Genomic DNA, 13,709 nt, shown 5'->3' with positions numbered 1-13,709 from the left:
GCTGTCATGGAGTTACCAAGCAGGAAGGAAGTGAGATCGGTTCAAGAAAAAAAGGAAGTTAGAAATAACAGAGAAGAGAGGTTTCCTGTTACCAGTGTGGTAATCATCAACCACCTTGTCCTTTTTCTAAACCCCTCTGCCTGCGCATGTGTGTGCTTGTATGGAGTATACCTGCAATGCATTTGTGTCTGGTACATGTTGATTTTGTATTTCTGTAGAAGGCCATGATATGGTTTTGTAACGGTCACCGATTTTTGGGAACTTGCTATCATTTCCCCTTTTCTCAATCTGTATAGCTGAATGTTGAAATTCCTCTGAGTTGATTGGATGGTTTTTCATTTCATTGCCTCCAAAATAATGGAAAGCAACTGGACGCATTCTCCTCTTTGCCAATCAGGGTGTAATGGCACCCTTTCTTTGAGGCTTTATGTGGGGGCGGGAAACTGCACACCCATGTTATTCTGATCCTTCCTTAATTTACTGCAGTCTGTTTAGGCCTTATAGAGACTTCTTTGCTTCCTTTTGCATTTCTGATTGAGGGTTATTTCAAGCATTCTGGAGCCTAGTTTGTGTGAATATTTAAAAAATCACCTTGCAACTAGTTAACCTGCAAGAGTTTTTACACATTTCCTTATTATCGAAATGATTGATAATTATTATTGAGGAGATATTTAATTATAATTCCAGAGGCATTATTTTTATTGTATGTATAATTATTGAGGAGGGATTTTTTCATTGTGAAGGCAGGTTTGTTTCTCCATGTTAATATTTTTTTGCATTTTTTAGATTGTTTGGTTATCATGTGAAGTCTTGCGAACCATTACTGCCACAGTATTGTATTGTAATTTGTCCTCTGTCAGCCATATTAACATCTCCATTCCAACACAACCGTTTTTCCCTGTCAGAACGAGTCTCATATCACCTGGATAGAGAAGGACTTTGCCAATATTAGAGTCCAGGTAAGCTCTGACCACTTGTACTGTACTGCTACTTTATACCAGATCTATCTGCAGCTCCTCCCTCGCAAAGCAAACACACTCCACCTAACTGCTTTGGCTGCTTATGCTGAATCATCCTTATGAATGACATACTGTAACATCTCTGCATTTTATCCACTTCAGCCTAGCACAGTTAGGCTGAAGCAGCAGGAATTCTGAAATTATCTTTTTTTGACTAAGGACTGCAATGCAGTGTGATCAGATGTTTGTGAAGTGCAGGTCTGGTGGCAGCTCAGTGATGCTATTGTTTGGTAACCCTGTTGGCCTATTCTCTCTTGTTTAAAGAGGTATTTATAAAGGCAATAAAGTGCAAGATGGAGGAAAGAAAAATAATTAAAGGGAACTTGAGGACTGTTGAGGGCCGTTTTAAGAGACAGGATGGGCAGGAATAGACCATTAGAGGAAAGAGATGGACATGCCTGGCCACAGATAGGAAAATCTCTGTCATCTGCGGGCACTGAGTCGTCGGAATCGTCCCTGCTGTGTTGACATTGAGAGGGTACACCTCATCCTCTCTGTGCCTTCCTCTAGCTTTTACTTTGTTGGATTGTGGGTAAAGATTTTTGGAATCAAGGCAATTACTGATGACACAGACACATATGTAGTGACATTTTGTATGATTTCCGATCAGAGGAGCAGAAAAGCACTATTTTTTCTAACTATTTCAAGCACTCTTTTTTATGTGTTTCAGTTTCAATGTCTGTCTTAATCTCTCTGTGGAACTCACTCTCTCACTTTTTCAACCACAGATGCATGTGGTTGAATAAGTGAGCATGTTTATGTGTGTGGGACCTGTGCAGGACTGTGAGAATGAGAGCAAGCTCTTCCTTCCTGCTTGCTTTGGTTCCCGTTCAGCTCACTTCAGCTGCATTCAGTCACTGAGGACACACCAAGCTAATCAGACCAACACAGACAGACAGAGAGTGAGGGAGGATAATGGAAGAGAAAATGATGATGAAGAGTTAAAAATGATAGCAGAGGGCCCCTGCAGAGAATATAGTTAAGGGCAGAGGCTGAGAGTTTTTTTCCATATTTACCTGCAGTCCACAGAACTAATCCTAACATCAGTGCACAAATGAGTCTGAAGTGTACTTGTGGTGAGAAGAGGTGAGGTTTAAAATGATTTATGTGAAGCAGAAGGGTGTTTACCTTGGCTTGCAAATGGGTATGGTGATGAAGCAGAAGTTTCTGCAATGCTGAGATGGATAAAGACAAGAGAAAATTCAATCTGAGCCGCTTGCTGACCCTCTACTTGTCTAAAAAGAACAAAGTTTTGACTGACAGTCCTGCTCACTGCAACAGCTGTAGATCAACAGCTACAACAAGCCACGATACAGACACTGTATCTGCACCGAGGAACCACTGGACGGTAAAATGACAATCTTCATTTTAACATCTTGATAAACTTTGACTAGCCACCACATAGCTATTCCGAGCATTATGATGGTGTTAAGCATGTAATTTTTTTAAATAAACAGGAAGAGAATTCGGATTTATCAATACTGCAAACTGCAGATAAAGCTTTACTGTGGTATTTGCTATCATGGGTGGTTGTTTAGAAACAGTGCAGCTGCTTGCATGTTCAACCAGCACTGGTTTCCTGTTGTCAAATAGAGTACCAGGCTTCAGTGGTCTTTGGTGTTGGCTGTATGTATGGTTGAAGCATTGGCATCAGTGATTAATCAGCCTTTTATTGAAATTAACAGATTACTTTTGTCATAAAGGCTGCAACTAATTATGGCAGTCATCTATTCAGTAAATCAATTCATTGTCTTTGTCTTAAAAATGTCATCAAACACTGACAAATGCAAACACAAGTTCTCAGTATTTTGTTTGGATAACAATCCAAAACACATCAGACAACAAGCAGCAAATCCCCAAGGTACATCAAATCTGTGGTGCTTTTAGTTTATACACTGTGTTTGATTAATGACTATCAAAAAATAAACAATTCATAAATGTTATTTCAGTATGGTCCTCTTCATGTAAAAATTTCAGTTTGTTTGTCAATTTGTTTTATGAGCTGCCATTGCCTGTTGCACTGAATATAAACTGCACGACATATTTTGTAATTAGGCATGCAGGATAATCATGTCCATAATGTTTGGTATCTGCAGAGGACCAATTCAAGCGACAAATTGTCAAACAGTCCTATTTTCAAGTCCCTACATTATGATAACAAACCCTGCAAGTAACTGTGAGCTCACAGGTACAAGTATAACAAGCATTTCCTCTTCAACTACACAGTTACATTCAAAATGCTGCCTACAGGTTAACTATAGTTATGTGCCATATTTTAGGCCTGGTGTGTATATTTCTGAGTATTATTAATTCAGAGTATTATGAGTACAGAGAACTGAGAAAGCTGATATCTTAAAAGAGTGTTGTTGGTGGTGTTATTGGTGTTGCCTTGCTGTTTATGTTTTTATGTAGGGTGTTGTTGAATTGTGGATGAGGTTGACACCAGGTCAGCAGGGAGTTTTCATGTGGTGCAGCTGTCAGCGTTGCCAGTGCTCCACCCCATAAAGAAGCAGAGATGTTGCGTTATAAGTCTCAGAACAAAAAGCCAAGATTGAGGTTACACATCTTGTCTCCACAAACAGAAAAATGAACCACTGGAAGGCATTGTGCTGTTTAAATGTGCACTGGAGGTTTAATGTTATAGTTCCTTGCATATAATGTTGCAGTGACCATCATTTCCAGAAACCTATTTAAAAAAACACCACATTACACTGACTATATAATCACTCGCTCTCAGGCACTCATCTTACTTTTTACTGGGCTTCCTCTTTCTGTAGTGTTTTATTTTGATGTATTGCTATTTACAGTAGAGGAAACTCCTATGAAAGAACTGCCGCCTTCCGCAAAGCAAAGACTCTGACATATTGTATCCTTCTCAGACAATCCTTTAAAACATTGTTTCCTCATCCTTTTTGCCATTTGTTCTGTAATCACTGACTGATTGTTTATACTGTTTCTCACTGTTATTTCACTCTGTAGGATGATGGAGAAATCAAGGAGATCAACATCACCCATGTAGTCAAAGAGGGCTCAGAGAAGGCTGATGCCTCTCAGTTTGAGCTCCTCAAAGTCTTGGGACAGGGATCATTTGGAAAGGTAACACACATAATCACAATTGCTTTTTATGTGGCCCTCTTTAATAGTGCATATCTCTTTTTTCTCTTCCTCTTTTTCACTCCCACACTCTCAATTGCTCATCTGATATACAGTAACAGGTTTTTTTTGGTGTGTTTGCTGCACTGATTACAGGTGTTCTTGGTGCGGAAGGTAACCCCTCCTGATGCCAACCAGCTCTACGCCATGAAGGTCCTCAAGAAGGCCACACTCAAAGGTAGAGGACCCTGTGATGTAGTGGTGTCATTATAGTGGGAAAGTATAAAGTCATTAAGCAAGAAGCTGTTTTATATCTGAATAAACTGAATACTTTGGGTTTTGGATGGTTAGTCAGACAAAATAAATGTTTTGAAGTCATCAAACTCACTGTTTCTTTTAACGACGAATCATCAAGATTAATTGACAGTGAAAATAAATCATCAGAATCAGTCATCAATACTTGCAGCACGGTATTTGTTGCATTTGTGGAACTGCGACTTTCCCAGCATATACAATTACAGAAAGCTTCTCTTTGGCTTTTGTGGCACTGTCATCATTTGTTTTCAAGTGGCAATACCCTGAGTTTCATGTAAGAGGGTGGATGCCTTTCCTGTAACCACACAGAGCAGTAGAAGTTTCATAGCAAAGTAAGACCACCACAGCTTGCAGTGGATCTTTCACTTTTGTACACAGGTGTTGTGGTCTCATTTTTCTTGACAAACACCAGGGAATTAGATTTGTTTACACAGTCCTTATAGTTTTACTGGCATGAACATTTAGTATGCAGTAGAGTAGAGATGATGCTGCTGGATTCATTTAATTCACTATTCAGTAAGAACAGACAGGACTCAAATTATTATTAACCCACCTGCTGGGGAACAGCTAAGAGAGACCATGGAACATGCTGTGGGCACACTAGTGAGTCACTGTCTACTTTATATGACTTTTGTTTTTCTTTTTTTTGGATATCATAACAAAACACTTCATTTTTTATCCAAAAGTCAGATGACTTTACCCAACTTCAATTAAAAATCTGGATGACCTGACAGCCTCTACATTTATGAATAAGCAAAACTGATCATTTATTGCACAATTAAGTTTTGTTTAAGGCTAATGCATCCTTGCTAGTACAGTGGGTAAAGTGGAAATTGAAGTTGGATAACTTTGTCAAACTACATTTCCTTGTAAATGTTAAAATCAATAATGAAAACTTTTATAAGTTTATGTAGTTTTTTTTTAAAAATCCACTTCATCAAAGTGTTACACAGCCACACTTACATCTGTGCTCTAATTTGTCCTTCAGTGAGAGATCGTGTGAGAACAAAGATGGAGAGAGACATCCTGGCAGACGTCAACCACCCATTTGTTGTCAAACTGCACTATGGTGAGTCAACCTGAAACTGTATTTAGCTTTAACTCACAAACCAATTCTGTTGAATTTACTGAATGAATTACTGTTTTATCCCTTTTATCACTCATATTGTCTGATTTAGGGAAATTGATTAGATTGACACTTTCCATGTATGTATTTGTAGCATTCCAGACTGAAGGGAAATTGTACTTGATCCTGGACTTTCTCAGAGGAGGAGATCTGTTCACCAGGCTTTCTAAAGAGGTGAGCATTGTGTGTTTGTGGTACAGGTCTGCTTTCTTTTCTTCAGTCATAAGTCTCACTCCCTGACAAATATCTGTCTCTTCATTCTCTTTCTTATTCTTTCTCTTTTCTTGCTCTCTTGTGTGTGTCTGTGTCTCCCAGGTGATGTTCACAGAGGAAGATGTGAAGTTTTACCTTGCAGAGCTGGCATTAGGACTGGACCACCTCCACAGCTTGGGCATCATTTACAGAGATCTCAAACCTGAAAAGTAAGAACAAATTGTCACATTGAATGCACAGTACATTAAACATACACACAGCAATGTATATTTAATCATGATGGATTTGTGCGCTGAACTGCAGCATCAGTGACCATCTACTCAATCCAGTAAATGTATGAGACTGCAGTGGCCATCAGTCAAAAATTCCTCAAAGTTGGCACGGTTTCACATTTATAATGCTAAATTCCAGAGGACCAGATCTACAATAGAAGGCTTTTGGAATTACTCAGACATGCATAAATTCTTGCAGTCTTTATGAAAAAGCTTTTAGCCCTCCTGCAGCGCTTTAAAAGAGGCTTTTCTTTGGAGTAATCTAATAAATAATGTACAGTGAGATTTTTTTTTTTTTAAATGCTTGAATTTTTAAAAAATCCATTATATAAGAATTGTTGTTTTTTTATTATTATTATTATTATTATTGTTATTATTATTATGTTACTGCACTTTAGAGGCACCCTGCATAATTTTTAATTTGCACTGGAAATATTTACAATTAGCATTTCTATCCTAAACACATGTTTTTTTCCTTAAGGCCTAACAAACATTATTGATGCATTTTCCACCTCATATACAAAACCTTGTTTTAACTCCACAGCCTAACATGATGTAAAGTTTTTAAAATTATTATTATACTCTTTTTAGATCAGATTAGTTTTATCTATTAATCCCATTTCATCATTTCTCTAATGTTTGATAATGTTGTCCTCTAGCATTCTCCTGGATGAGGAGGGACATATCAAACTCACAGGTGAGTCTCCTGCTCTTTCCTTCACTCCTTTTCTCTCTCTCTCACACTCTCTCTCTCTCTCTCTCTCTCTCTCTCTCTCTCTCTCTCTCTCTCTCTCTCTCTCTCTCTCTCTCTCTCACACTCACACTCACACTCACACACAAACACACACACACACACACTCTTTCCTGTCCTCTACTTAGTTGACCTTCATTACTCACAGCGAACTGACAGGCCTTATCTCGCTGACTCAGATATCTGCATATGAGTTTGTATATGTTTCTCAAGTTAATAATTACACTTTATCTTATCGTCATCCATAATTACAGCCATTTATTTACTCCAGGTCCTGCTGCCATTGAATCAAAGGTGCCCTTAGGAGGTTTTACAGAAGCAATAGAACAAGTTACACTGATAAAGCTACAGAGGGACTAATACTGACAAAATAAAGTGCTGTGGTGAAACATTAAATTGATGTTGAAACTTGTTTTGCTGCTTTTTGCATCTTCTTGAAAATGTGATATTTTCTTAACTTCAGAAAAGAGGTATTTAAATATATTAAAGCATGCTGTATAATAAAAGAGACAACAGAGCCACATAAATCAGCTACAAATAAAGGAAGACTATATCTTTAAAGATAGCATAACCCAAACAAGAAGAAACTGTAAATAATTCTGAATAACAAAGCGCCACCCAATGAAACTATTTAGTAATTTATTGACTGTCTTGTGGTATGTTTTACAGATTTTGGCTTGTGTAAAGAAGCCATTGATCATGAGAAGAAAGCTTATTCCTTCTGTGGTACTGTGGAGTACATGGCACCGGAGGTTGTGAACAGGCAGGGACACATCCACAGTGCCGACTGGTGGTCATTCGGAGTACTGATGGTAAGGGGGTAAAATAATCATAGTCAGTGGTACACACACTGTATTGTGTTATGTACATAAAGATGAGGTTTGTTGTTGTTGATGTTCTCTCCTCCAGTTTGAGATGTTGACAGGAGCACTACCATTTCAAGGGAAGGACCGCAAAGAAACAATGAGCTTGATTTTGAAGTGAGTATCCCCTGCATAGAAGAAAACTCTGACTCAGTTGACTCATGCTGTGGTGGCTATTCAAAATGTTTTCTCAATACCTGGTGAAGTAATTTAAGCTTTGTGCCATCTCTCCCTGCAGGGCACGTCTGGGAATGCCTCAGTTCCTGAGTGCAGAGGCCCAGTCTCTGCTCAGGGCTTTGTTCAAGAGAAATCCTGCCAACAGACTGGGTAGGTATCAACTCCTGAACACAGCTTTCACAAATAGCTGCATATGCACAGTTTGACACAATTTCAGAGATAAGGCTGAAGCCTGGCCCTGTTTCCTGTAGATATTTCTCAACATGCATTAGTTGAAATCCACATCGCTAACTGTTAACGTTTTATTGACAGGATCTGGTGCTGATGGTGCTGAAGAGATAAAACGGCATGGTTTCTTCTCCACCATAGACTGGAATGTGAGTGTCTGACTGTTACTGGTTATTTTGATATATAAAATATATTAAAAAACAGCTGTCACACCTCAACTGTATTGTGTGACTAAAAGTACTTTATTCCTTTTAGAAACTGTTCCGGAGAGAGCTAAAGCCACCGTTCAGACCAGCGGTGGCACGTCCGGATGACACGTTCTACTTTGACTCTGAGTTCACCTCCCGCACCCCTAAAGGTCAGAGGTCAAAGCTGAAAGTTTATCTAGTTGTGTGCTATTGGAGCAGTTCAGTGGAAGTGTTACAGAGTGTTTCCTCTTGAATTAAAAAAAATAAAATAAAAATTCAGTCACCATTAAGATGCAATAAGTCCGAAAAGGCTGGTTGGCAGCATCTTATTTTAACATGACATCTTTAAAATGACTCCTAATACATATATTTCCCTTATTCCAATACTCAACTTTCCTGATTATCTTCCAGACTCCCCTGGTGTGCCCCCCAGTGCTGGAGCTCACCAGCTCTTCAGAGGCTTCAGCTTCATTGCGTCGACTCTTCTGGAGGAGGAAGGCTCAGTGGAGCCTGTCCAGCCCCCACCACACCCAGTGGTCCAGGTGAGCTCCAAGTCTCTCAGTGGACATGCCCATTATAGGTTCAAATGAGGAAGAGAGCAGGAGAGGACAACACTGTTCCAAGGAGGGAAGTGTGCAGATGAACTTTACTGAAAAAAATTGCGGTTATAACTCTTATAACAAATGATGCACAGTGAAATATTGCACAGTAACAATTTATGAAAGTTGCAGTATAACATGTTATAAGTTTTTCAGTGGTGTTATGCAGTTGTGGGTTCTCTTTGATGGCTGAGAAAAAAGACTGAGACAGTGTGCAAGTTGTGTGTAAGGAAGAGATGGCTTAACAGTTTTAAATTGCCTCAGATCCTGTTTCATGCATGGCAGAAGCATAATTAACACTGTGGTAGATTGAGAGGGACAGTTGGACAAAGAGATAGAGAGAGACTATGTTGCTTGAAATTTTAAATAGATTCAACTCCTTCCCTGAAAACCATCAACATCCCTCTGTCTCCTCTGCTCTATGTCAGTCCCCCACATTTCCACTCACCACCACTCTCCTCAACTCTTCCTCTGCAGCAATTACATGGGAAGAACCTGCTGTTCAGCGACGGCTATGTACTGAAGGAAGACATTGGCATGGGCTCCTTTTCCGTCTGTAAACGATGTATTCACAAAGCCACCAACACAGAATACGCTGTTAAGGTTTGTAAAATATACGTATGCATCCATATATATGTGCATACAACAATCATTGCTGTCTCTGTAATATTTGCTCAATAATTTTGATTAAAGAAAATAAGCAAATTTATCAAGCAAACTCTTCTTAAAAGGCAAAGATGCAGAAGAAGAATTCGTTATAATTAGCCCTGAAATTCAAAGATTTATAGACACAAAATGAGGATTAGGAAGTCAAAAGAATAAAGACTATTCAACCATATCATCTTGAACATACCCCCTTATGCCATGTTCATGTTTTGTCACTGTTGTTTTTGTGTTTGGCAGATGATTGACAAGACCAGTACAGACCCCGCTGAGGAGATTGAGATTCTGCTTAGATACGGACAGCACCCCAACATCATAACACTGAAGGATGTGAGTATAAGCATGCACACACACACACACAAATACACACATACACACATACACACATACACACATACACACATGTATATCAGAGTATTATTTACTTAGGACGTTAAGTGATAATGTGTGCTTGTATCTCTGTGTCAGGTGTACGACATCGGTAAGCAGGTGTACCTGGTGACAGAACTGATGCGTGGAGGAGAACTGCTGGATCGGATCCTCAAACAGAAGTTCTTCTCAGAGAGAGAGGCCAGCGCTGTGCTTCACACCATCACCAAGACTGTAGAATACCTGCACTCACAGGGGGTGAGGATGACTAACAATATGTTTTGGACACACCTTTCCCTACTGTTAAATGAGAAAGTGTGTCCAAACTTTTGACTGTATATTTTGCTGTGTGGGGAATTATTAAAGATTTGGCACAAATGTTGAAGTACATGATGCCTTACATTTGTTGATGTTTTCCCCACTTAGTCTCAGATTAAGTTTTTTTTATATTGCCTCTCTTTTATTGTCTACCTGACTTATCTGTGTCTCTGTGTATCTCAAGGTGGTGCACAGAGACCTTAAGCCCAGCAACATTCTGTACGTTGACGAGTCAGGGAACCCAGAGTCAATCAGGATCTGTGACTTTGGGTTTGCTAAGCAGTTGCGTGCTAACAACGGCCTGCTGATGACCCCGTGCTACACTGCTAACTTTGTAGCTCCTGAGGTAAGCAGATTTGCTGGTCAGTCTCGTACTTGTCAGGGTACATGTTGGCAGAAATTAAGTATAAAGTGATGAATTTTGTTCACATCCAGATTTAACCGAAACAGTTATGATGTTGAATTAAAACAATTAACAGTTTTAAACAATTAAATAAAATGTGTGTTTATCTGTCTTCATTATAGGTGTTGAAGCGTCAGGGCTATGATGAAGGATGTGACATCTGGAGTCTGGGAGTTTTACTGTACACCATGCTGGCTGGGTGAATAACAACTCTCAAACTCCTCCCATGATAAGATTTTTCCCTCTTAATGTCCTTGATTTTCACTCATCTGCCTCCTTTTCTTCCACCAGTTTTACTCCGTTCGCCAATGGACCTGAGGACACCCCAAATGAGATCCTGAACAGGATAGGACATGGTCACTTCAGCCTCACTGGAGGCAACTGGGACACTGTGTCTGATGCTGCCAAGGTAGGGTCTACAAACCTGACTGGCAACTCATTTTTTTCTGTTCCTTACACATGGCTCTGGCCTCCCTCTGTCCCACTACCAGTTTCATATTTAATGTGTGCTCCTTCTAGGATCTTGTGTCCAAGATGCTTCATGTGGACCCCCATCAGAGACTGACTGCTAAGCAGGTCCTCAAACACCCCTGGATTGTCCAGAGAGACAAACTACCCAACAGTCAGCTCCCACACCAGGACCCCAAACTAGTCAAGGTAACAGAGCAGAGCGCATTCTCTCAAAATAGTTTTTATTGTCAAAATGATATTCTCCAAGTAGAGATGTTTGAGCCATTTAATATTATATATTATTATATCTGCCAATCAGATGTTTAGCTACCACATAATAAAACACCTCGATTGCTTCTAAAATGAGAACTTAGTGGATATCATCTTATTTAAAAAAATATATTGTTAGCTGATGGTCATTGTTTGGACAGTTAGATCTTAAGACTAAAATCATCTCTTAATCTACAGGGTGCAATGGCAGCCACCTACTCTGCCCTGAAAAACTCCCAACCCACTCCAGAGCTCAAGCCCATCGAGAGCTCCTTCTTAGCCCAGAGGCGTGTCAAGAAGCTTCCCTCCACCTCCCTGTAGAGACTCAAAACAACCTATCAGCTCACTGGAGACTAACCAAAACTGCACCTCCTGGCTCCAACCACTCAGTCAGCTTGCCAGGGGAGAGCCGCCACTACCAGCCAAGGAACACTGACTGTGGTCCTGCCCCTATCTTGAGACATCAGTTGTCCTGCTCTTGCTATCATCCTCCTTGTTCGGGCTCGTCAGTAGTCCAATATTATGCGGACTAGCGAAAGATCTTGAAGATTGATGGGGGCGACGAGGGCCAAAAAAAAGGGTTGAGGTTTTTGGCAGATGTGTTAGTTCTGGGTGAGTGTGTGATTGTGTGTGTGTGTGAGGGCATTCGTGCATGACCTGCCACAGAGCCGACGCATCCATGCTTTTCGGTTGTGACAATGAAAGTTTTCTCTAATCATCAATGCTGTAATTGGTTGTCATTCAGCTTACTGCACGCCTATCTGTCTGCCTGGTTTTGTTGTCCGACTTCCTGTTCTTTTTGTCAAGTTGATGAGCTTTATATGACCGGTTGTGCTGCCAAATCAACCTGTGCCGACAGCACAAAACCACAGTACTGTCCAACTGCTATTCAGTGTTTTTGAAAGAGCATTATTAATATGAATATAAAACATTTCTGCCAAAAATGCCTCTTTGGCTTTGGTACAGCCAGAATATGTGGATTCTGGGAAATGTCAAATGCTTATATTTTGGTTGATGTCAATCTATGCTTGTATTTTGTTTTACAGAGTGTGTTTGTGTGTGTGTGTGTGTGTGTGTGAGAGTGTGTGTGTGTGCCAGTTGCATGACTTGCAGTGTGTGTGTGTGTACTGTCTTGCAGGATGCTGAAGGGTCATGTGCATGGTCCGATGTGATGATGTCATGTTGCTTCCCTGTTTCTCTCCTCTCCCCTTTTCTCTGCTTGGTCAAACTGCTGGCAACCATTTGGGATGTCTATTATTTTTATTACTACAAAAACTAGTAAAATAGGTGGCTTTCTGTGAAAGAAACTTGCCCAAGAAACAATGCGGCATGTTAAAATCTATATTTGCTTTGTTTTTTTGTTTTTTTGTTTTTCTGTTGCTGTTGGGGCTTTTTTCACTGTGGTTCTCAGATAATGCATATTGAATGCTGTTTCCTGTGTTGGCTGCTTTTGTTGTTGATTGTTTTGTTTTTTTTCTTTTTGTCCAATGAAAGTGGTGATTTAAAATAGTGAAAGACATGCTGAGCACATCGCAGTCTGTGGACTTAACACAGTACACGTTTCTTCTTCTGTTTTTGAAATGTAAAAGGGAGGCAGGGCTGACTGTTGTCTTTATGGAATTGAGCACTCCAACGCAGCCTTTCTTTCCCTTAAATTCTCTGTCAAGTCACTGGTTGTAAACATCAAGCAGACCTGCCCTCCCCAGTGTGGAGTATCTTCAGCGGTCTTGTATATAACTTTCTTCATTCATGATATTTGAATTTCCATCAATTCTGTTGATTAGCTGACCTGTTTTCATTTTATTTCCAACAAATCTAAGACATCCTAACGAAGAGTAAGGGGTCAATGTGTCTCATTGTAAGTAGCCTCATAGGGTAGGTCGTGCTTTCAGCTTGGTGCCAAGGCCTACAGATGAGGAAGAATGTCTTACATGAAACACATGATAACTAACCAAACGGCCAGAACATACTACACGTGTGAAAGGGAAGACCAGTGTGGCTGAATAATCTATGAACCAGCTGTCTTACCTCAAAAGGGATCAAAGTTATATAATTCTTGTTTGATGGCAACGCCCTCCCTCCTTTGACAAAATCTATGGTAAAATGTTATTGTATGATAAAGATGAAGATTTTTATATCTTACAAGTATTAAAAATTGAGTTGCTACAACAAATCGTCTCTCATGTTTTGGTTGTGTAAGTCGCTTACATATTTACTCTTGTCCCATTTCCATGATTTTCATTTTGACTGTTTTTTTGACGAATGAAGCTATTGGAATATGTTACCTTGGGTCTTTGGAAATTGTGATGAGCTTTTTTTACTGTCACTTTTTTTAAAACTACATTTTATGGACCAAACAGTTCATCATTCACAGAAGAAGATAAATGTCAGA

At 39.7% G+C, this 13,709-nt stretch overlaps 1 protein-coding gene across 3 annotated transcripts in view; it reads left to right on the top strand.

Moving 5' to 3' along the window:
• The window catches only part of rps6ka1 (ribosomal protein S6 kinase a, polypeptide 1), a 45,384-nt gene extending 31,900 nt beyond the window's left edge, over positions 1 to 13,484 (top strand). Inside the window, exons 2-22 of one of the 3 annotated variants that reach the window (XM_062441020.1) lie at positions 906 to 959; positions 3,999 to 4,115; positions 4,269 to 4,350; positions 5,416 to 5,496; positions 5,648 to 5,727; positions 5,869 to 5,975; positions 6,698 to 6,735; positions 7,459 to 7,601; positions 7,699 to 7,769; positions 7,891 to 7,979; positions 8,142 to 8,206; positions 8,313 to 8,415; positions 8,657 to 8,787; positions 9,322 to 9,447; positions 9,748 to 9,837; positions 9,976 to 10,134; positions 10,379 to 10,540; positions 10,720 to 10,796; positions 10,889 to 11,006; positions 11,117 to 11,254; positions 11,516 to 13,484. In XM_062441020.1, the coding sequence (XP_062297004.1) occupies positions 906 to 959; positions 3,999 to 4,115; positions 4,269 to 4,350; positions 5,416 to 5,496; positions 5,648 to 5,727; positions 5,869 to 5,975; positions 6,698 to 6,735; positions 7,459 to 7,601; positions 7,699 to 7,769; positions 7,891 to 7,979; positions 8,142 to 8,206; positions 8,313 to 8,415; positions 8,657 to 8,787; positions 9,322 to 9,447; positions 9,748 to 9,837; positions 9,976 to 10,134; positions 10,379 to 10,540; positions 10,720 to 10,796; positions 10,889 to 11,006; positions 11,117 to 11,254; positions 11,516 to 11,638 (2,154 nt within the window). In that variant the 3' untranslated portion in view covers positions 11,639 to 13,484. Of the gene's footprint in view, positions 1 to 905; positions 960 to 1,921; positions 2,368 to 3,998; positions 4,116 to 4,268; positions 4,351 to 5,415; positions 5,497 to 5,647; positions 5,728 to 5,868; positions 5,976 to 6,697; positions 6,736 to 7,458; positions 7,602 to 7,698; positions 7,770 to 7,890; positions 7,980 to 8,141; positions 8,207 to 8,312; positions 8,416 to 8,656; positions 8,788 to 9,321; positions 9,448 to 9,747; positions 9,838 to 9,975; positions 10,135 to 10,378; positions 10,541 to 10,719; positions 10,797 to 10,888; positions 11,007 to 11,116; positions 11,255 to 11,515 lie in introns of those variants that run through there. The other 2 variants (XM_062441018.1, XM_062441019.1) reach the window with 2 other exon arrangements.
• The last annotated feature ends 225 nt before the right edge of the window (positions 13,485 to 13,709 follow it).

Source organism: Scomber scombrus, chromosome 19 (genome assembly GCF_963691925.1).
Source record: "Scomber scombrus chromosome 19, fScoSco1.1, whole genome shotgun sequence".
Classification (NCBI taxonomy): domain Eukaryota; kingdom Metazoa; phylum Chordata; class Actinopteri; order Scombriformes; family Scombridae; genus Scomber; species Scomber scombrus.
The sequence above is the reverse complement of the archived record's forward strand: the minus strand, read 5'-3'. Positions and strand labels throughout refer to the sequence as shown.